The 23,873-nt window shown below is 46.2% G+C and overlaps 1 protein-coding gene across 5 annotated transcripts in view; it reads left to right on the forward strand.

Annotated features, from left to right (window-relative positions):
* Window positions 1-22,402, forward strand: part of KCNN4 (potassium calcium-activated channel subfamily N member 4) — a 48,536-nt gene extending 26,134 nt beyond the window's left edge. For 2 of the 5 annotated variants that reach the window (XM_061597298.1, XM_061597303.1), the window contains exons 3-9: window positions 8,139-8,548; window positions 10,596-10,728; window positions 12,198-12,308; window positions 15,225-15,343; window positions 17,003-17,072; window positions 19,758-19,907; window positions 20,988-22,402. In XM_061597298.1, coding sequence (XP_061453282.1) covers window positions 8,139-8,548; window positions 10,596-10,728; window positions 12,198-12,308; window positions 15,225-15,343; window positions 17,003-17,072; window positions 19,758-19,907; window positions 20,988-21,050 — 1,056 coding nt within the window. In that variant the 3' untranslated portion in view covers window positions 21,051-22,402. Of the gene's footprint in view, window positions 1-8,138; window positions 8,549-10,595; window positions 10,729-12,197; window positions 12,309-15,224; window positions 15,344-17,002; window positions 17,073-19,757; window positions 19,942-20,987 lie in introns of all 5 variants that reach the window. The other 3 variants (XM_061597300.1, XM_061597299.1, XM_061597301.1) reach the window with 3 other exon arrangements.
* The last annotated feature ends 1,471 nt before the right edge of the window (window positions 22,403-23,873 follow it).

Genomic DNA, 23,873 nt, shown 5'->3' on the forward strand with positions numbered 1-23,873 from the left:
GTTTTTAAAAAAAGTTTTAAAAAGAGGGGTAGGAGGCAGGAGATTTACTTATTTCGTTATATTTCCTAACGGCCCTTTATCATAAAGGGTGGGGTACAACAATAAACTGTGCAGTTATTCAACTAATAAAACAATTACAACACAGGGCGAGTGTAAAAAACAATTAAAAATTCTGTGTATAAAACCATTAAAAATAATTCCATATATAAAAAGAAATAGAACCATTTCAATTCCGCATATTAAAACAGTTAAAAACTGCTCTAGTGTAGATGCAGACTGGATGAACATCTCCACTTCAAAGGCTTGTTGAAAGAGGAAGGTCTTCAGTAGGTGCCAAAAAGACAACAGAGATGGCGCCTGACTAATATGTAACAGGAGGGGATTCCACAAGTTAGGTGCCACCACACTAAGGGCCCAATTCTTATATCATATGGAAAGGACCTCCGGATGAGATGGGATCTGCAAGAGACCCTCTTCTGCAGAGCGCAGGGATCTAGGGCAGAGCACAAAAGACCTGAACCTAAGTCTTCTCTTGCTACCTTCTAATGAAAATGTACTGCCTTCAAGTTGATTCCGACTTATGGCGGCCCTACGAATAGGGTTTTCATGAGGCTGGGAGGCAGTGACTGGCCCAAGGTCACCCAGGGAGCTTCATGGCTATGTGGGGATTTGAACCCTGGTCTCCCAGGTCATAGTCCAACACCTTAAGTAACCACTACCACTACACTAATGCCCCTGGTTTGGGGCAGGCTTGGTCAATATATTTTATTGTGCTGCTTTTCACCTGAACAGCAGATAGCTGCAATCAGTCAATATGTCCTTACAGTATCAACTAGGTATTTTATTTATTCCTTTCATTCATACCCCACATTTCCTCCAAGGAGCTCAAGGTGTCTGCATGATTCTCCCACTAATTTTATCCCCACAACAACTCTGCAAGGTAGGTTAGGCTGAGAGGCAGTGCTGGGCCAGGGTCACCCAGTAAGTTTCATGGCTGAGTGGGGATTCGGACCCTGGTCTCCCAGGTCCTAGATTGACTAACTACTACACCACACTGGCTCTCTATAGCATAAGTATAGGTTCTTCCAGACGTTCTTTTTATTGTGCATTCATGATGATTTGTGCTCATGATGGAATTGGAGCACTTATATGCGATCCTGCATTCAGTACTGTTTGCGCCTACAGAGGTTTTGGAGAGGGCATACCAGTTCATTTCTAATGAGTGCGTGCCCTGTAGCTTCCTGCTGAAATCCTGTGTTTTTATGCTACAATTTTTTGTCCTGCGTTTGTTGCATTATGGTGCGAGACAGCAATAATGTTATAACACTGGGGAAACATCGCAGGACAATGAACAAAGCGGAATGATGTGTGGACAGTCCACTATAAATCGACAACTTTGGCGTCATAATTGCGTCAACGATGTCTGTGTCCGCTCTAGGGCGTTAATGTGTATGTGGGTTGCTGTTTCCATGTGCACATTTGTGTGCCTTTGTCCACATGTAAGCACTTGCAGTTTTCTGCTTCCAAAATCTATCTTGATGTTTTCCATCCACCCTAGTGGGTGGTGCTTGATAGGATGTATTTGCACTGTGTAGCGTTGTCCCTTCCCCTCAATTAGTACTTCCCCACCCTTGTTAAGTTCCAGAAACCTGAGGTGCATTGTGGGCATGTGCGCAGCAGATATTCATCTATCTGTGTGCATGCACCTAACATGTTGCAGAATACACTTACAGAAACCCCCACCAGTCTGGAGTGGTCCTATTGTTACAATAATATGGAGGATTGCATCTGTCACCCTACCCTAAGGGGAAAGCAGTAGAGTATCTGCTTTGCATGCAAAAGGTCCCAGCTTCAATCCTCAGCATCTCGCAGTAGGGCTGGGAGAGACCCCTGTCTGAAATCCTGGGAGCTGCTGCCAGTCAGCGTAGACAATACTGAGCCAGATGGACTAATGGTCTGACTCAGTATAAAGCAGCTTCCTCTGTTCCCAGCTTATGACCGTTGTGGTGGGTGGGGATGATGGATCTGGCTTCAGAACCTGTAAGATTCTTTCACTCTATAAATTAATTGCGAAGAAAAAATGGCTGGGAACTAGCATTTTCTGGGGAAACGAAGGCTTATGGGAAGAGCAGGCTGGCAGACTTGGGATTTGAGACTTGTACATTCACGGTCTGGGATACAAGCCCAGAATTCTAGTCTTCCCAGCCCCATAGGGCTTAACTGTGCATAGGAGCCAGTGACACTTGGAAAATATATCACAGTAGGGTTTTTTCTTTCCTCTGGGCCGTTTGATCTATGCTGCTGATCTGAGTGAGCCGTTTCCTGGCTGAGTCACGGCATGTTTCATCCAGCTACTGCTGAACTGCGGTTGCTGGGGGATATTTTGGACGGGTGGCGCTGGTGTGATTTGTGGGGTCTCTTGTTGTTCCTTTTTCAGTTTCCTTGCCCTGTAATTTGCCAAAAGGATGTTCTGGTCATTCAGTTCTCAGCTCATTGTTAACAGTTCAAAAAGCAACTGAAAGAATCAGGGACAAATGTAAAACTAAATGTATCGAAGCCTCCAAATATTTGGGGTGGTGATGGTGAAACCCATTGAATCAAATAGGATTTGCTCGCGAGTAGACATGCATAGGATGGTACTGTAGATCAATTTTAACTTGGTTGATCCTGTGCATTTAAATCGATCAGTCAATTAACTGATTAATTGTATTTTTGTTTGCTGCCCTGGGCTCCTGCTTGTAGGAAGGGTGGAATATAAATGGAATAGTAATCATAATAGATTAAACCAGCCTGATTTCCATATGAAGGAAAGAATTGTTCTCAAGAACATAGCATGATTATTTCTTTATTTTTTATATGAAGTATGTGTGTTTTGGAGCAGGCCCTTAAAAGAGGGAATAAGAAATGCTTCTTATAAGATGGCTGTTTTTTGTGTGTGTGTGCCAGTATTTATATTAAAACAATTACCTTTTAAAAAAAATCAGTCTTTTAAAATTGCTGCGGAAATGTAGAGAACTGAATGTAAGTTGGAAAAATAAAAACCAAGAGAAACAAACCTGACAGATCTTTCTATCTCTACCATCTGATATTTGGAGGTAGACTTCTTCTGAACATGCAGGTTCCATTTGACTCTGATATCAGGTTCATACACCTTTCCATCCTTCATGAATTTGCCTTTTTTTATATAGCTGAATATATTGTTGCTTTTATCATGTATGTTTTATTGTATAACCCTCAGCCTTTGGGAAGGTTCTGGCTAAACAATGAACTAGATAGATAAAAAAATTATCTCTGCATGCGTTAAGTTAAATTTTCAAACTTCATGCTGGTATTTGAGTCTGCATTGAACCTGGGGCTTTTTCCTTGCAGAGCATGCTCCTTACCACTGAATCATAGTCCCTGTCGGCAGCAGCGTCATTAGGCTGTATCCAGCTAAGGTCTACTCAGAGCAGACCCATCGAAATGAATGGGCCCAAGTTAGCCATGTCCATTGATTTCAATAGGTCTTCTCTGGGTATGGCAAACGTTTGGTACAAATCTCTGCCTTAAGTGTTGGCCTGCCAGCACTGGTGTAGATCTGTTCCATTCCAGAGGGAGGGGACTTTGAATGGGGCTTATCCACACACCCCTGACACCACCTCAACAGGGTGGCATACCTGTCACCCTGTTAGCAGTCCCTCCTGTCCGCTGGTGGAGCAGCACCTCTTCTACTTCCTACGTTCCTTCAGCAGGCTTCAAGGTACAGAGAGGATTAATTTAACCAATTAGAGTAACTGAAAAACCATTTAAATTTTGAACGCGCTGGGTGATGATCCAACTAAGCCATACTCGGAGTCGACTCATTGGAAATCAACGGGTTTACATTATTGAGTCCACTGCTTTCCAGTGGGTCGACTCTGAGGATGAACAGAGTTGGATGTCACCCATAATGCATTTCAGGTCAGGCAAGAAAGGAGAAACCTCCTTAGGCAGCAGCGTTAGTAAGAATGAAATTATGTCTGACGTTTTGTGCAAACCCAGTAAAGCCACCCCCTTGTTGCCTTCAGTTCAGTTCAGTTTTATTACGGTCATAGACCCATATAGGTATTGGATAAAATACAAAGAGCAACATTGTACAAAGGTAAAATGAATAAAAATATAAAACAAGTAAAGATTGGTTAATTAATAAGCATGAAAGTAAAACATAGGGATGAGAGACTCTCATTATGTGTCAAAGTTGTTTTGACACTTATATTGAGCAACATAGAGAAATTTGGCCACCAACTCGGTTTGAGATCTGTTAGAACCACTCAGGAGGTAGATTATCAAACGTTCAGGGGGTAAATTGGGAAATTTCGTTATAAGTGGGGTGATATATTGGTATCGTTCCTGTTGATAAAAGGGACAGGCAAACAAGACATGGGCGAGGGTTTCCAGAGCATTCGTTTTACACGGGCAAAAACGTTGATCGTGTGGAATACCGTAGTATCTACCATCCATAAGTGCCGAGTCCAGACAATTAAATCTGGCTTTTGAGAAGGCGTGTCGGAATTTGGGTGTTGTTAGGTATTCAAGATATAAAGGATATTTTGACGGATTTAAAGGCAGTTTGTGATGTAGGGGAGAGCAAGTTTTGAGGGCTGCAGTAGTAGAAATTTGTCGGTCTAAATCTTTGAGTCTGGTACGAATGGAGAGACTGGCTGACTTAGAATCTAATAGGGTTAACTGTTCTAAGGAGAAGCCTAATCGGGGGAGTTTTTCGTGATAGGATTTCATCCATGAGGAGAAATAAGGATCATCCCAAAGGGAAGTTAAGTACCCAGGGGGACAGTTATAGGAGAGTTTAATCCAATAGTTAAAGGCAATTGTCCAAGCTTGGCATTCAATCGATGGTACACATGCTTCCAATCTAAGGGCTGCATTCGGAACAGATCTTGGCAACCCAAAGATTTGCCTGAGAAAAATTGATAGAACAGCCTCTATGTGGGGTTTGTAAGCCAAGATCCATAAAGGGGCACCAAACAGTAATTGAGGGATAATCTTGGATTGAAAGACTTGTATTGCTGCAGGGATGTAGTGCCCACCTTTGATGTAAAAATAACGTAAGATGTTCTTGGATGTGGTACGAGCAGTACACACCGCCCCATGAATATGTGGGGCCCAGGAGAGGGTAGAATGGAAGAGAATGCCTAAGTATTTATAGGAGGAGACTTGAGCAATTTCTTGCCCTTTAATTGTCCAATGAGAAAGTTTACGGCTCTTGGAAAAAGCTACAATTTTAGTTTTGTTATAATTGATAACTAAGTGATTTTCCAAACAGTAGGACATAAACACTTTCAGCAATCGTTTGAGGCCTACTTTGGAGTAGGATAGAAGGGCTGCGTCGTCCGCATAAAGCAGGACAGGGCATCTGTGCAGACCGATTCTGGGTGAGTGAAAATCTGGAGAAAGACAGTTGGATCTTAGATCATTCAGGAATAAGTTAAAGAGAAGGGGAGCCAGTACACAGCCTTGCCTAACCCCTTTCGTTGTGAAGATGGTATTGGTCAGTTCCCCGTTTCGGCCACAACGGACCCTAAGGGAAGTGTTCAGATGTAAGTTGTAAATAAGGAGCAATAGTCTTTTGTCTATTGTAGTATTTGCCATTTTTGACCATAGGAATTCCCTGGAGATGGAATCAAAGGCGGATTTTAGATCTACAAAGGCTGTGTATAATCCGCTTCCCACCTGATTCCTGTATTTTTCTGCTAGGTGATATAAAACAATGCAGTGATCTAAGACAGAGCGTCCGCGTCTAAATCCTGTTTGTTCCCATCCTAGAATGTTCTCATCCTCAATCCAGGATGAGAGTTTATTTTTTAAGTAGCTGGTGTATAATTTCCCTGTAACTGAAAGGAGACTAATTGGGCGGTAGTTATTAGGGTCGTCTCTGGGACCTTTTTTATGGATAGGAATGATTATGGCTTCCCTCCAAGCTTGGGGAATTAAGCCCGTGTTGTTGATAAGGGTAAATAGGTTGGCCAAAATAGGAGCCCACCAATCCTTGTGGTTCTTCAATAACTCAGGAGGTATATTGTCGATTCCTGGTGCTTTGGCAGATTTTAATTTAATAATTAAATCGGCTATTTCTTCCTGAGAAACAGGGGGCCATAATATTGTGTTTGAGAGGTCAAAGGTGAAAGGGTAATATGAAGAAGAATGCAAAGTATCATGTTGTATAATAGTATAATAATGTTCCCATATACGGGCAGGGATATTACATGGTGCAAAATAGGCAGGTCTCGTTATGCCTGAAATAATAGACCAGAAACCTTTAGAGTTTTTGGTTTTGGAGGCCAACACTAGGGCTTTCCAGCCCTCCATTTGAGCTTGTCGTTTTTTGGTGGCTAGAATCGTCTTATATTTCTTTTTTCCTATGTAGTATTCCGGGGGGAGGTTGCTACTATTACGTTGTCGGTAGCATGTATATACCAGATTTAGTTCCTTTTTAGCGCCCTTGTTGCCTTAAATATATACAAGCCTGGTTTTTAATTTTATAGAAACACAGGGGTGGCTCTTAACCGTTGTTGGTTTTTCATGATGAGGTGTAAATTCCTCAGGTATTATTCCAGCTTGCTTTGTGCAGAGATGTGTATGCTGTCTTCTTGAGTCACACAGACACGCCCTGAGGTGCAGGCATCTGACAAACGTACGTGGGCCGCCAGACCCACCCACCCCGCCTGACAGACACTCTTAAGTGCTGCGCATTCACACGTCCTGCATGCCTCTGCTGCCAAGTATGGAGGAGGTTGAACGACATGCGATGGGAGGGACATGAGTAACGGAAGGGCTGCTGGAGCCTTCCCTCCATCCCTGTATGCATATGTGCCATTTCATAGGTCATTCATTGCTGTTATTATGCGGGCAATTGGGATTGATGCAGGGAAGCGATCTTTTGGGACACGGCCGCAGCTATCCTCTGGAACTCCCTGCCTGTTGATACTAGGCAGGCGCCTTCGTTGAGCTGTTTTTCATGCTTGCTAAAAACTTTTTCATTTAGTCAACCCTACCCAGGCATGCCATTTTATTATGTACTTTTCCTTTAAAAATCTGTTGATTTTTTTCTACATTTTTTGAAAATTTTACGATGTGTAGTGTTTTTAAAGTCTGTTTTTCTTGCTATTTTTAATGAATATTTCGTACTATTTATGTGAACCGTGGGGGTGGGGGAGAGAGGGAGTATATAAATCTTGTTAAATAAATACAAATAAATAAAGAGATCTCTTGATTCTTGTACTCTCAGTTCTAGGAGGAGATAGGGCGAGCGGGACACTGCCCCCTCAAACTCATTCTGGCCTCAGCCAGCCCCCACCTGCCTGCCCCCTTACTTGCATCCAGGGGTGTAGTCCTGTGGGGTCTTGGAGTGTCTTAGACCCTTTACTTTTTTAGGAGCAGGATCCGTATGTCTCCAGCATCCTACAAGCCAATCAGCATGAAAGAGGATTATATTAGCCAATGAGAAGAGTCTTCTAACATGCTTCCTTGTCCTTTCCTGCTCACTGGAGCCAATCAGAGTGAAAGGTGGTGAATCAGCCACTGAGAAGACTCTTCTCAGTGCTAACACTCCCCTCTTTCATGCTTATTGATTCCTAGGCATTAACAAGGAACTCATCCTCAACCCCACAGCAAAAAAAGCAGGGAGGGGGCATGGCTGTGATTAACATGAAGGGACCCTGCACTTCTGAATTTTCCACTACACTACTGCTTGCATCCCATCCAGGGGGTGGCACTGCCTGTCTCAGGGGTTGCCCTTATATAGAACTCTGCAAGGAGGAGAATAGGAACAGCAGTAGAATTTCCCGTTGGCTGTGCCTCCACGTAAAGTTGGTCTCTCTGTCTTCCATCTTACCAGTGCCAATGTTCACCAGCTATCATTAGTGATGAGTGGATTCAGGGGTGGCTGGTGGCTCCATGTCCGTGAAGCAGTGGAATCCACTCTGGGTTTTAGTCCAAACTTTCAAGGAGCACCTTGGACAGCTCCTTGAAAGTTTGGACTAAAACCCAGAGCGGATTCCACTGCTTCACGGACATGGAGCCGCCAGATGCTACTGAGTGTGTGTGTGTGTGCGAGCTTGAAGAAGGGAACGCTGGATGTTTATGCTCTGCTGTCTTCCCCTTAGCTCTTCATGCTGGACAACTCCCTGACCGACTGGCGGATCGCGGTCAGTTGCCGGAAGATGGCTCTGATCGCGCTGGAGCTCTTGGTCTGCTCCCTTCACCCCTTCCCTGCCGGAGACTTCTCCTGCCTGGACTCCCAGTCTGGAAAGGCCGTCCTGTTCCTCCCCAGTGTCGAAATGCTGCTGTCGCTGCTCATGTTCCTCCGCCTCTACTTGGTGCCCCGGGCGGTGCTGTTGCAGAGCAGCGTGCTGGGAGACGCCTCCTACCGCAGCATTGGATCCCTCAACAAGATCCACTTCCAGTACCCCTTTGTGCTGCGGGTGATGGTGAACAGCCAGCCAGGACGGGTGCTGCTCATCTTCACAATGGGACTCTGGCTCATTGCCTTCTGGGTGCTCTCCGTCTGTGAACGGTAAGGATTGTCATCTGCCTAAGTATTGACATTACGCAGCAGCGGAGGCTGGTCCATTAGGGCCCACCAACCTGAGCCTGCTTGCCTTCTTACTTACAAGCAGTTCAAGGAGTTGTACTGGCTGTTAGCTTCCTCCTCCTTAGTCTATGGCTGCGTACACACCATACATGTAAAGCTCATGCCTTCCCACAAAGAATCTGGGGAGCTGTAGTTTACCCTTCACAGAACTACAGTTCCCAGCACCCTTTACAACCAGGATTTTTGCAAACTAGGGGATGTGCTTTGAATGTATGGTGTGTACAGTATGTAGCCTCAGTGTTGCCTTTGTAGAACCCAGCAGGGAGAGGGATGGGGACAAAAGGAAAGTTAGTTGGCTCCACTTCTCATTCGCTCTGGCTCCACCTACTGGTTGTCTGCCTGCCTTCTGCCCTACCAGTCCCAATGGGGACCAGCCACCACTGTTAGGCAGGCACTGTTTTAGACGGCTGCTGAAAACTGTTCTGTTTCAGTCAGCCTATCCAGACACATGATTTAGTTACATTACAGCCAGGGAAAAACACTTGAGGTGCAAAGCAGGCCAGTGAGGGGAGTGTCCTGAGGGTCCACATCCCTAGCTGGAGATCCTGGGAACTGAGCATGGGATTTTCCACATGCAAAGCATGTGCTCTGCCAGTGGGCTATGTCCCACCCCTAAGAGGACCAGTGGCAGCTGCTGGCACCATGTCAGTGGGGCAGTGGAATCCACCCCGGGTTTTAGTCCAAATTTTCAAGGAACTGTTGAAAGTTTGGACTAAAATCGGGGCAGATTTCACTGCCCCACTGACATGGTGCCAGCAGCTGTTACTAAAAAGGACCCACCTGGCTCTGAAACAGTCCAGCACTCTACACTCTTATTTTTCAGAGAAGCCCTTTGTTTTTAAAAGGATGATCCCTTATTCCACCTGACACCCGGCAACAGGTCATACACTCACCTGATGAGCTGGAGGCTAGCAACTGAGTCAGCCTCCGTGAAAAGAATAAACATTTTGCCACTTCAGGTGACAAATAGGCAAAGCCTGTATATCAGATTTCAAAGCAGTTGCGAGGCAGATCGACTGAAAGATCAACAGTCTACCACTCAAAGCTGCAGTGTTGGCATGCCTGTCCTAGTGCATGATGGGAAAGAATACTTACCTAACTGGCCTGGATTACATTTCATGTAATCTGGCTTGATTATTTTCCTTCATTTCCTGGCTTCCCCCTACTATGCTATACTATCTCCCTCAAACAAAACTTGAAAGCCTTGTTATCCCCTCATTCACTTGTGTAAGCAAAGAGAGTCTGTCAGTTATCCTGGTGTTCTGACAGATGATGCCATCAGTCTTGCCCTGAAAAAAGCCCTAGAAAAAACTCCCCGGCACCACTGCTTTTCTGTCTGGGCTGTGCTCTGGGTTGGGCCCAGAGGGAGAGGCCGGGGCGTGAGCAGCCGTAGTGCTATCAGTGAGAACATAGCTGTGATGGCTATGCTCTGCCTCTACTGCCCCTGAATGCCCTTTGCAGGATATCACAAGTGAGAGAGTGCTGTTGTGCTCAGGGCCTGTTTTCAGACTCCCCGTTGGCCTCTGGTTGGCCACTGTGAGAAAAGGATGCTAGACTAGATGGGTCACTGGCCTGATTCAGCAGGGCTGTCCTTATGTTCTTACATTCTAGGGGGTCACTAAGACATTGTGCCCCCTGGAGGCATCCTGCCCAAGGCTTCCCCATCCCAGATTCTGAAGACAATACCACCTACCTTTAAGACCTTTTTGGTGCCAGGTAAATACCTTACTTTCCCAGGCCTTTTAAAATACTGTCTTGAGTTGGTTTTAGTAGGCTGCTGCTGTGTCTTCATTGCTCTGCTGTTTTAATCTCTCGTGTGTGTGTTTTTGAATTTTGGTTTTATTGTTTATTTTTATTGCCCTCTTAAGCAGGCTTGGGGGTGATAACCCTGAAGGGTGGGATATAACTTTGTAAATAAATAGTTGTGAAATACATTTCATGATGAACCTCTCTCATTTCCACCTGTCAGAGAGTATATAGCGGAAGGGTACCTGAGTGGAACTTTCTGGCTGATTCCCATCACTTTTCTAACCATCGGCTACGGGGATGTTGTGCCAGTCACAGTGTGCGGAAAGCTGGTGTGCATATTCACTGGCGTTATGGTAAGAGATGTGTCTGTCAGCAGAGGTGAAATGGATGCTTGCACAGATTTGGAATCTGTTCCTCCCACGTATTCACTGAAACGTGAATGAGGAAGTTGGTATCTGAAATTCTGTAGCTGCAGTGTTACTTCCAAATGTCGACAGCTCGACTTAAGAGCTTTAGATTCAAATCTCTTGATTTGCTTTTATTTTGATTATTATTTTTGGCCAGGCTCCATACGAGAAATCCCATTAAGCTGCCAAATGCAAAATATCACATTTTGTGCTGTCTGTCAGATGCTAAATAACTGTGCATGTCAACTATAGGCAAATATTGAAATCAATTGTTGACATCCAATTTTGCTGTTTATTGATGATACATTTTTCTGTGCTGTTGTTGTATTGAGTCTGCTCTCTGGGTTGTTGCAGGGATAGCCAACATGGTACCCTTCAGACTCCAACTCCCATCATCTCCAGCTAACATAGCCAATGGTCAGAGCTGATGGGAGTTATAATCCAACAACATCTGGAGGGCACCATGCTGGCTGGGTTATTGTACAGGCTTATATTGTAACATATACTTCTTTTTTCTGATTGCATGTTGTTCTTTATGTCCTTAACATTTTGTAAGTTGCTTTAAGGCCTCCCATGTAGCAAGTGACTAATAAATTGAAATGATGACGATTATGATAATGATGATAGTAATATACATAGAACCGGTAATAGTACTTCTGCTATTACTACTAATAGGGGTGGGCGGATCTGTCAGTTTCAGTTTGTGGTGTTTTCTCATTTTTCCAATCTCCAATTCTCTACATTTCCACATCAGTTTGCCATTTTTTAAATAAAAAGTTCTCATGAAAATTCATCAGCATTTGAGTGTAAATTTCTCCTCAGATTTTTATTTTTGTATGCAGTGTTGCAGAATATACACATTTTTAAAGCAATTTCCCCTTAATGTAACACCCTTTTGTATGTTATTTTTGCTAATATATGCATTTGCGTGCACAGTTTGGTATATTTTCTATGCACACATTACTTGGCTGAAGAAGTGCACTGCAAAATTTGGAGAAGAGTGAAGTTCAAAGGATGGCAGTGTTTCAATTCATGTATTGTTTCAGAAGATGCAAATTAAGTCACTTTGCCTTTAAGTGTGAACTAAATTGAATTTCTCTTCCATCCCTAACCACCACCACCAATAACAACAACAACAATAATAAATAGCAAATACTGAAATAAGATATCATCAGAAGGTAAATGTTCAGCATCAAAAATTCAGAGATTTTTGGGGAGCAAATTTTAGGCTGCCTTATACCAAGTCAGACTGTTGGTCCATCTAGCTCAATACTGTCTACACTGACTGGCAGCGGCCCCACCTCCAGAGCACAGAGCATGCATGGCGCCTCCTAGCGTGACCTGAGGCCCACGCGGATATTTCCTCTGCGCTCCCAGTTTTGTTCCTTCACCCTCTGTTCCTCATTGTTTTGCAGGGAGTGGGCTGCACAGCACTCTTGGTGGCTGTTGCTGCTGACAAACTGGAATTCAGCAGGGCTGAAAAACACGTCCATAACTTCATGATGGACATCCAGTGTGCCAAAGAGGTAGGAGAGAACCCATTACTTATTGCAGGAGTGGGCAGCCTCTTTTCTGTCAAGGGCTGCAATCCCTTGGGGGAAATCTGTCAGGGGCTGCATACTGACAGAGGGTAGAGCCACACCTTCTTTCTCTCTCTGTCACCCCTTTTTTCTCTGCCACATCCTCCCTCTCTCTGATATTCCCCTTCTCTCTCACACACACACACAAATCTCTCTTTCTGTCACACACACACACCTCTCTCCCCCCTCTCTCTCCCCCCTCTCTCTCCCCCCATTTCTCTCTCTCTCACACACACCATTGCTCGCTCTCATTCTCTCTCACACACACCAACACCTTTCTCTCTCACACCCACCCACCATCTTTCTCTTATACACACACACCATTTCTCTCTCTCACACACACACCATCCCCCCTCTCACACACACATGCACACACACACCATCTCTCTCTCTCACACACACACACACATACACACCATCTGTCTCCCCCCTCTCACACAAACACCATCTCTCTCTCACACACACAAACACACCATCTCTCTCCCTCTCCCCATCTCTCCTTCTTCTTCCCCCACTCAGTGGGCTGCCAGGGGAGGGACAGGTTACTCTTGCCAGAGGTCTGAACTGATTGTTTTCAGAGGGTTTTTGAAAGTAGGCCAAGCAGTACATATACAAGTTGCCCACCCCAACTTCTTGGAGCAAATGGTTTGAGCAAAGTAATGTGGGAAGCCCAGTTTATTTGAGTTTACTTAATGCCTCTTTTGCTTTCATTTTGAAATGTTCTCTTTCTTGTCATAGTTGACCAGAAATTATGCATTAATAGAAGCCAGAGCTTCCTGGCTGTAGGAAGGCTTTCTGTAATACATCGTGTCTTCCTTATTGTAGATTTGTGCAAGTTATAATTTTAAGTGAAATGCTACAATTATATTTGTCTGTAAAGTATATTTTTGTTCTCTTTTTTAAAAAAAAGTTTGCATTTTGTTATATAAACTCAATAATAGGGGAAGAAAATAGGAGGGAAAGGGCTAGAATACCCAGGTGAGGAGTCTTTTTGATAACTTCAGAAGAGTGCATACCATTGCATGTAGAAACTCCCAGGTTCACTCACTGGAACCTCCAGGTAGGGCTGGCAAGGCCCACTCTCTTGAAGCTGCCAGTTGATGTTGGCCAGCTCTCGCCATCCTGGTGCCCTCTAGACATTTTGGACTATAACTCCCATCAGCCCCGCCCAGTGCTAGTTGGGCTGATAGGAGTTGTAGTCCAAAATGTCTGGAGGGCACCAGGTTGGCAATGGTTAGTACAGGAGATACTCATGTAGATGGACCAATGCAGCTTCCTGTCCCTGCCCAAGACCTTCGAGGGCTTCCGGCAGTCAGTGAAGACCGGGCAGGGGGAACCCTTTTCAGCCCAAGGGCGCATACCCACACCTTCCAGGGACTACATGTCTGTGGTGAATGGGAGGCCAGAGGCAAAAGTGGGCCTAGGCAAGCGCGTGACTTTTGTACACAAAAGTCGAAGATTTCTACACGAACACGCACATACTCTTCCATCTAGGCAAGAGGCATTATCCAAGAGGCATTATCACAGCTGAAGGGCACTTTCCAGCAAGGCAAAACCACTCAGAGGGTATGGAGGAGAGCAGATGAGGGGGGCAATCTTGGGGAAGTGTGTGTAGCCTGGGGAAGAGTCTTGAGGGCTGGATAGAAAGCCCTGGAGGGCCACATGTGGCCCCCGGCCTGCGGTTCCTTATTCCTGGTGTGTAGACAATGATGAGGCAGGTGGACCTTTGGACTGACTCAGGGTGAAGTCGTTTCATATGTCCCAAGAATGGTCCTCATATATTGATGAATTGACAACCTGGTCTTTACAAACCCCCACAAGTGAAATGCTTCCATAACTGAAACTCGGTGATGTTGCTGCTGCAGCAGCCACAGGCCCTGCAGAAGAGGCAAGCGCTCCTTCAATTGCTGAATGTTACTTGCAGACTGTTAAACTGCAGGGGAGAGGAGAATGGTTAGCCTCTTCAGCAAGCAGTGGCAGCTTTAAACGAACCTCCGGCTTTTCAGTATTTTCTTCTAAGGTTCTCATTATGACCTTGGCAGGAGCCATCTCAATGTGCACCACAGACCATAATTTAAGAGCTCCTGTGGTGAACAACATTGCTCTTCCTGGTGTGTATTGTAGATATACATGCAAATCAAGACTCCCTGTGTTTCCCCCCCTCCTCCCTAGCTTCCCCCTGCCTTCACAACATATTTCACAGATGTACTGGCCAGCGAGTCAAAAGGCTGGTTCCTCTTGCCTCTCCAGCTCGGTGGGGAAGGCTTTAGCTCAGCCTTAAGGCCCCTGCTTTGCATACAGAAGGTCTCAGGTTCAATCTCTGGCCTCTCCAGGTAGGGCTGCAAATGTCCCCTTGTCTGAAACCCTGGAGAGCTGCTGCCAGTCAGTGTCAACAATATTGGGTGAGATAGCCCAGTGGTCTGACTCAGTACAAGGCAGCCTGCTGTGTTCCTATAGAACAGGACCAGGGAACCTTTGGCCTTCCAGAAGTTGTTGGACTCCCAACTCCCACCAGCCCGAGCCAGCACGGCCGACGGCTAGGGATGACACGAGTTGGAGCCCAGCACCACCTGGAAGGCCAAAGATTCCCCAGGCCTGCTACAGACAGTCAAGGCTTTTAGGCAAAAGGACCGTGGCTCCGTGGTAGAGCGCACGAGTTGCATGCAGAAGGCCCTGGGAATGTCCCCTTGTCTGAAATGCTGGAGAGCTGCTGTCAGTCAGTAGACGGCAGTGAACTAGATGGGCTGATGGTGCGACTCCATATAAAGCGGCTTCTTTGTACCTAGTGACAGGTACAGGAAACGAAGCTTAACTGAGCCTTACCATTTTTGCACTCTTGCCCAATGTTGCCCGCCCTTCTAGATGAAATGGTCGGCCGCCAACGTGCTGCAAGAGGCTTGGATGCTATACAAGCACACCAAGAGGAAGGATGGATTAAGAGCGCGCAAACACCACCGGAGGCTGCTGGCAGCCATCCACATGTAAGTGATGCACTCCGGGTAGCGGGATGAGGCTCAGGCGTACTGTCTGGCCTAGGTGCCTTCCGGGGCAGGAGTCTGCCCTGCCCTGGCTTCTCCATCACACACCACCACTTTCTCCCCTCCCTGCTGCCGCTTTCCTGTTCCGCTTTCTCCCTGCCCTGCTGTCGCTCCCCCAGCTTCCCAGGACGTGGTGGGAACCAGAAAGGGGTCCCTTTTCTATTCTTTTCTTCCCCCACCCCTTTTAAACATGGAGAAAGGTGTGAGGCAACTTTGGCTGGGAATGATGGGACTTGTAGTTCAACAGCATCTGGAGGACTAAAGGGTCCCCACAGCTGATTTAGAGTGCTGTACTGGAGGCTGGCCCATTAGAACAAGTGGGGCACTGCCCTACCAACCTTAGTCTGCCCTCAGCCAGCATTCTGACTTACAACCAGTCCCGGGGGTGGTGGCACTGCCTGCCAGGTTCCTCCTCCTTAATTTCAGGGTTGACCTTGTAGAACTCAACAGTGAGGAGGATGGGGGACAAATTTAGAATTAGTTGGCTGTGCCTGTCATTGGCTCTGGCGCCACCTACTGTTGGGCTCCCTGCCTTCTGCCCACTAGTCTCAAATGATACCAACCACTAATAGGGCTGGAAGAATCTGTCAGTTTTGGTTCTCTCAGTCTCTCATATTTCCAATCTTAAATTCAGTTCTCCAACGTTTCTGCAGCAATTTGCAATTTAAAAAAAAAATCCTCATGAACATTTTACAGCATTATAGTGCAACTTTTCTCCTAATAGACACATTTTATATGCAGATTTAAGTAACATACACATCTTTGCAATGATTTTCTCCCAATATAGTGCATTTTTGTGCTATTTTCATGAATATATTCATTTGTATGCACACTTTTCCTTGGCATATACATTTTTGTAAACATTGGTTGGAAAACTGCACCACAAAATTCAGTTAAGTGCGAATGTCAAAGGATGACTGTTTCTGTTCTCATTATTTCGGAAAGTGAAAAATTGATAGATTCGCCTTTAAATGCAAACTGGATAGAATTTCTCCCCCATCCCTAGCCACCACTGATTTAGAGGGGTTGGGTAGCCGTGTGCACTGCAGAGCAAAGCGTCAGCAAAGGCACCCACCCACCCATCTTTATTTCCACCACAGAGGCACTTTGGAAGAAATGAGTCAGGTTGCTTGGCTTAAAAATGCAGACTGGACAAAATCCTTGGGCATCCCTAATTGTGGCATAAACATTTTGTGAGTCAGAACCCACTAGGCTGGAAAAAGGATCTCTCTGAATCTCTTTCTCCCTCTCCCCCCCACCAGAGTCCTTATTAAGCGTGGATTTTAAATCAAACTAATAATTAAGGGAACAGAAACAGAAGGTGGCAATTATAAAGAGATTAATCAGCACTGTATACGGGAGCGTGACCTCGGGCAGATGGCCCTGGGTGTAATACTTGGTTAAGGGAGAGTGTTGTGAATTTTGCTAGACATTATAGTGAGTACAATCTTGCAACCAGTTATCAGGGTTTCCTGAGGAAAGTGCATGGGCGGGTCATGCACATCGTGTGTTTTAACTCTTACTTCTCTCTCAGACACAGTTTGGAAAGGAAGCGTGTCCGTCATAGCCAGGAGGGGACATAACTCTCTCTTTGCTTTGTAGGTTCCGGCACGTGAGAATGAAGCACAGAAAGATCCGGGATCGAGTCAACTCCATGGTGGATATTTCTAAGGTGAGTTGTGTGCTGGGGACGATGTTGTGTCCAGTGGACAAAGTGTTTGCACTCAAGACTTTTAATCACAATAAGTTTTTAGCATAATAAGCACACGTCATTTGTCGTACAAAGGCCACTGTTCTGTTTTGGAGGCGTCGCTTCTGTGTTTTCCCATTTCCCCCCAGAAATGAATAAATTGTGTTTTGTAGGTGGGGAGAATGCAGTTCTTCCAGATAGGAGCTGGATGATGATGATTACATGTTTTTCTCCTACCATTCTTCCAAGGAGCTCAGCGTAGCACAGATCTGACCAGCCTCACCCATGCCTTAGTCACCTCACGTTTGGATTACTGTAATGCGCTCCATGTGGGGCTGTTTTTGAAGGCCACATCCACCCCAGATATTTATTCCACTTTAAACAGTCATGGCTTCCCCCAAAGAATTCTGGGAAGTGTAGCTTGTAAAGGGTGCTGGGTGTAATTAGGACACATTCTCCTGACATCACTCCAGTGGCCAGAGTGGTTGAACAGTCAGCCCCTCTCCCCAGCGAGTTCTGGGAATTGGAGCTCTCTGTGCTAAAAGAGCGACATCGGCTCCCAGTTTGCTTCCGAGTGCAATTCAAGGTGCTGGTTTTGACCTTTAAAACCCTAAACAGTTTGGGACCTAGGTATCTGTCTGCCCTCCTTCCCCTCATTAGTCATACCCATTACACAAAAACCAGGGAAGAGGAATTGTTGCAAGTGCCTACTATATCTGAAGCCAGACTGGCGAATACTCGCAACAGAACCTTCTCTGTTGTGGCCCCTGTCCTATAGCATGCCCTCCCCTGTGAGGTAAGATCAGCTCTCTCTCTTCCTGTACTTAGCTGCTGAAGACCCATGCAAACATTTGGTTAAATTTCTACCCCTTATGCCATTGTACTGATGTTTTTAAGGATTTTATGGATTTGTTCAGGTACGGTTTTATGTACGTTTTGTATTTTTTAAATTTATGTGATCAACCTCGGACCTGCATTCCGGGTGAGAGGTGTACAACAAAAATTAATTTATTATTATTATTATTTGGAGTTTCCACCACACTTTCCCATTTATCCTCACCACAACCCTGTGAGGTAGATTAGATTGCTTAGTCGGTGACTGGCATGGTCATTCAAAAGCCTTCATGGCTGAGGGCCAGACTAGATGTGATGCTAAATCACGTCAGTGTTTTGTTGTTGTTGTTTAAAAAATTAATAGCAAGTCTGGAAGGAGGTGATTTGTAAAAAAGAAAATGAAGAGGTGCAGGGGTCAAAGAAGCCTCCTTTTTGTAAGGACTGCAGCACACAGGGAGATTTAACCCTTTCCTTACTCCCCATGGCCCTGACAAAGATGAAATAGCAACTTTGAAGGGGACATTTAGTTGACCCCTGTAGTGATGGGTGAAAGAGTTGAACCTCCATTCCTCACAAATCTCCTCTGTGCAGAACCAGAGGGAGTGCGTCTGTGCACTCCTGACATCCAAGGAAACAGGGGCATGTTTAAGGGGTGTGTGTTAATGGAGGAGAGGCTGAGTCAGCGCAAACAGGAAACAGTCTCTTGTGCACTGTGGATTTCTGAGGGGATATTTACTAAGACCTTTTGCAAATGCCATAGGAGGTACTGGTGGGCATACTGGTGCCCCTGGGCACCATGTTGGCGATTCCTGAGTTTGTAGAAGTACAAATCTTTTGGGGGGGAACTCTGTGGTGAGGGGGAACCTTCCAAAACAACCCAATTAAATGAGAATTAAGTGCATTTAGCGGGCATGGACTGCTTCATGACTGCTGGAGGGGAAAATAGAAAACCAGAGGGAGGGGGGATGGAATGGAGTGGCTGGAATCTTGAACAGGAGCACTCCATACTGTAACATTTTGTTGCAGGTCCCCTCATTGCCATCAGTGATTCTTCAGCATTGATGCGACTCTGACACTTGCTAGTTTAGACAGGAGTGTAGTTGTCCAGGGTTTTGGTGGGTCTTGGACCCTTTACTTTTTGGGGAACAGGGTCCCAGTGTCTCCAGCATCCTACAAGCCAATCAGCATGAACGGGGAGTGTGTTAGTCACTGAGAAGAGTCTTCTAACATGCTTCCTTGTTCTTTCCTGCTGATTGGAGCCAATCAGAATGAAAAGAGGTGAGTCAGCCACTGAGAAGACTCTTCTCAATAGCTAACACTCTCCCCTTTCATGCTTATTGGCTCCTAGGATGTCTGTTGTTGTGGGAGAAGACATTAACAAGGATTTCACTCTCAACCCAGGAGCAAAAAAGGAGGGAGGGGGCGTGGTTGTGACTAACATGAAGGGACCCTGCACTTCTGAATTTGTCACTACACTATTGAGTGTAGGAAATCCCTAGCTCAGTGGCAGAGCTTCTGATGCGCATGCAGAGGGTCCCAAGTTCAATCCCTGGTATCTTCAGGTAGGGCTGGGAGAGACTCATGCCTGAAACTCTAGAGAGCTGCTGCCAGTCTGTGTGGACAATACTGAGCTAGATGGACTCACTTGGTAGAAGACAGCTTTGCGTATTCTTTTGTATGCAGCTCTTCATGCCAGGAGAAAGTTGGGGCCACGAGATCGGCTCATTCCTGCCCATCCTCAGTAGTAGAGTGCCACCTGTGGGTCAGCCAAAGGAACTACCCGAGCAAGGCTGGTGTGTGATCACCGCTTGTCCCGTTTTCCCCCTGCTGTAGATGCAGATGATCATGTGTGACCTGAGCTCCAGCCTCAGCAGCTCTCACCGGGAGCTGGAGAAGCGGATCGAGTCCTTGGACAGGAAACTGGATGAGGTGACCAGGCTGCTCTCGGGCCTCATGGAATCTAAGCAGCAGCAGGAAGAGCAGGTGCTGTAATGCCAACTGCGGTTTGCTAGGTACGGTATGTAGAATTCCACGCCAACCAACCCCTTTACAGCCTGGATTCTGCAACTAGATGCATCCATATTCTGCAACTGGAATCTGCTTTGCCAATTTTCGAATACAGTAGCACCATTTGCTGAATTTAGCAGCCCCGGTTGGAGTGATTTGCCTTTCTGCAACAGAGAGGAGGGCTCGTTGTGGGACAGGGGTGCACATAGCAAAGAAGGGGTGCAGACTAAAACACACTCCATGCTCCGGACTTGGAAGCTATACTTAACTAGAAACCTCTTCCATCCCACCCCTTTCCCTCATTCTAGACTGGCCCTGCTAACCCACCCCCCACCCCCAAGGGCTGCAGTTTTGAGCAAGCTCTTTAGGGTTGTCGTGTTTTGGGGAGTCCGCTTTTAAGATAGAGAACCTGCATTTGCTGGCTTCTGGGTAAGATCAAGAGTGGGAAGGGCTGCAGCTCAGTGGTAGAGCAGCTGCTTTGCATGCAGAAGGTCCCACGTTCAGCCCCTGGCATCTCCAGGTGGGGCTGGGAGAAAACCCTCCTGAAACCCTGGAGCGCTACTTCCAGCCTGTGCAGGCAATACTGAACTAGATGGACCAGTGGTCTGACTCCATACAAGACAGCATCCAATGCTCCTATGAGTGGATTAACCCCACCTTTGCTGAGCCTCAGTAAATTAATGACCAATTTAAGCTCGTGGTTGCTGGGTAGAAACCTGGAACAATCCAAATGTCACCTTCTACCCTGTTCCTCCCTTCAGAGTCTAGGACTTGAGAGATACTCTGGGAACTCTGTCCTACACTCTCTAGCTTCTAAAGCAGCTGTAGGGAACCTGTGGCTTTCCAGTTCTTACAGGACTACAATTCCCATCATTCCTGACCACTGACCATTTTGGCTGGGGCTGGTGAGAGTGGTAGCCCCCTCCCCCAAAACAATCCATGAGGGCAGGTGCAGGAGAGAACCATACGCTTGCGATCTCTGGTCTGCTTCTAATATAAGAATTTCTTCCCCCAATGTTAATGCAATTGTGACCTTGGTTCTCCTTTCCCTTCCAGGTGGCTAAAGGGATAACTTTCATCTCATCCACCCGCCGAAGCCTCAAGGCAGAGAAATTGTAAAGCCCTTTTTGTCTTTTCTATGGACTCCATAAGGGCAAGTGTGTAGGAAACACATGGGACTACATCCCCACCTTGTGGCGCAGGGGGATAATCACAAGCATTTTGAAAAGCTCCCAAGGAAAAAAAGCGAGGAGCAGCGCTCTGAATTTTACGCTCCACTGAAAGACTTCTCGCGCCTCTGAACAAATGTGCAAAGATGGGCATTTCTTGCCAGAGGGATCCTGGCTGCAGATCAAAAGACATTAACATCCACTCCTCTGAATGAGATTTTGGGCTGTGAAAAAATTAAGAGGATCGGAAATGGCAAGACGCATGCTTGGATAGCGAAGGCAGGCTCACAGCCATAGAATGCAAAGTTCTTGCCCTTTTTCTGCTTTGGCAAGACTGTTTCCATTCTGGGCAGGAATCCCATCTGCAGGAAGCGACTGATCACTGGCTGCACAGGATCTCTTGAGACTGGCAGAAGTGGAGGGAAGGGGGACTCTGCCCTCTAAAAGTTCAGGGTTTTATATAATAACCATGTGTGTGGTCACCTATAGCGAGTACCAACTGCCTGCAGGCGAGGAAGCATGTGCATGTACTGGGGGCTGGTTTAACATTTAAGGCAGTTGATGCTACTCAAGAGATTAGCATAGATAGGCATAAGCAGGCAGGAAGGCTGGCTACAGAAAATGTGTGGACTTGTGAATATGTCCCAGCCTGCTCTTAACACTCACAATAGGGTTGGCACAGATGTGCCTTAGAAATACAACAGCCTTCAATGAGACGATGACCTGGAGCACCAGACTGGAGGAGCCATCGTTTACATATTAGAGCGTATGCTTTGCATGTAAAAGATCCCAGGTTCAACTCGGGTTAAAAATGATTTTAGACAACAAGGCAGCGAAAGGCCTGTTTGTGCCCAGGACCTTGGAGGTTTGTGCTGCCAAGTAGATAATATTGGGCTGGATGGAGCCAGTGGTTTGACTTGATAAAAAGCTGATTCATTTCTCAAATGGTGGACTGGACTACCTGGGGATGGATGAAAACTTGCAGGAATCTCCCAAGTGCTGGAAACCCTTGAGAATGGACTACAGTAGGAACTGAGGATCCTTGTCTGCCGCAAGAGGAAACTTCTGAAGTGTCTCATCCACACTGTACATGTAAAACATGCCACTTTAACGGTCATGGCATTCGCTGAAAGAATCCCAGGAGCTGTAGTTTGTTAAAAGTACCGAGTGTTGGTAGGCGATCCCTTGCAGAGTGTCCCTGCAGTTCCCAGGGGAAGCCAAGACAGTAAAAGTGGCATAAGAGTGCTTGAAATGTATGGTGTGGATATGGCCGTTGTCAACCGATGCAAAGAAAGAACAGTTCCACACTTGGTCTTTAGTTCAACACTGAAATGTAGGCAGATGTGCTTTGCTGCCAGAGTGTGGGGTGGAACGGAACATGGCAGTTGCTGGGAATCACAAGTGGGGAGAGTTGTTGTTGCACTCAGGTCTTGCTTCCAGGCTTCCTAGAGGCATCTAGTTGGCCACTGTGAGAACAGGATGCTGGACTAAATGGGCCTTTGGCCTGACCCAGCAGGATTCCTCCTAGGTTCTTAACCAGGGGCGGAGCTTTTAGCACTCACTTTTGTAGGGAGCCAGCGGCCAGCCATGATAGTTGTCATCTCTGGTGCAAATGGCAGCTGCAGGCCATTTACCGAGCAAGGAAGCACCAGGCCGCTCTTTCCTTCCTGCAGCCCCTGGGTGCCATCTTGATACATAGCAAGGAAGAACCAAGGAGAGCGCTGCCCTTTGCCAGCCACTTGTGACAAGGCAAGCCAAATTCTTCACTCCTCTGTAATGGATGATGTGGTTTTGCTCAGTGCATGCACAGTGGCTCAAGGTCCTCAACCTACCTCACAGGAATGTTGAGAGGATAAGAACACTTTGAACCCTGAGCCCTCCAGGTGGGTGGGGGAGAATCCAAGCCAATAAATGAATTTCTGTGCAGCGTTTGCGTTGTTGACAATTTATAAGGGATGCAAAAAAAAAAATCTCGCAAGTCCTGCTGCATGGTTTATGACATGCTTCATCTTAAGGGAGTCCACTTCCCCCTCTCTGGAGGAATATATCATAAATAATCCCCCAAAATCACATTGGGACTTTTGGGGAGTAGGGAAGACATACAACAGAAAGGATGCAACAGACAAAGATGCTTTGGAGGACATGCTTGTAGATGAGTGAGGAGGGCATGGGTGGAGGCGATGAAGGGTCATGGCTCAAGGATAGAGCATCTGCCTTGCATGCAGAAGGTCCCAGGTTCAATCCCTGGTGTCTCTAGGTCAGGCTGAGAGAGACCGCTGCCTGAAACCTTGGAGAGCTGCTGCCAGTCAGTGTAGACTATACTGAGTGAGATGTACCAATGGCCTGGCTCAGTATGAGGCAGTATTCTATGTTCCTATGATACCAAACCTCCTCTAGGATGCACACCTTAACGTGGTGAGGGGGTCCAAGAGTGTCGAAGAAGCTGAGAGCAATGCTGTCAGGAGTCTAGACAAGAGGCTAGACTCCTAGCAGGGGCACCAAGGCGTTATGGTCAAAGCTGAGACACCAGACTAAGATGCATCCAAACTCAGAGGAAGGCAATGGTAAACCACCTCTGAATACCTCTTAACATGAAAACCCTATGAACAGAGTATTTGCTGATTTATAGGGTCACCATAAGTTGAAATTGACTTGAAGGCATGTAACAACAAATGATGCCTAAATAGAACTTCCATATACGGAGATGGTATACCTCTGAATAGCAGAGAAAGCATTCCATTTCATGCCCACCAAGGAGTACCAGCTGTGCTGG

Source organism: Rhineura floridana, chromosome 15, assembly GCF_030035675.1.
Source record: "Rhineura floridana isolate rRhiFlo1 chromosome 15, rRhiFlo1.hap2, whole genome shotgun sequence".
NCBI classification, from domain to species: Eukaryota; Metazoa; Chordata; class Lepidosauria; order Squamata; family Rhineuridae; genus Rhineura; species Rhineura floridana.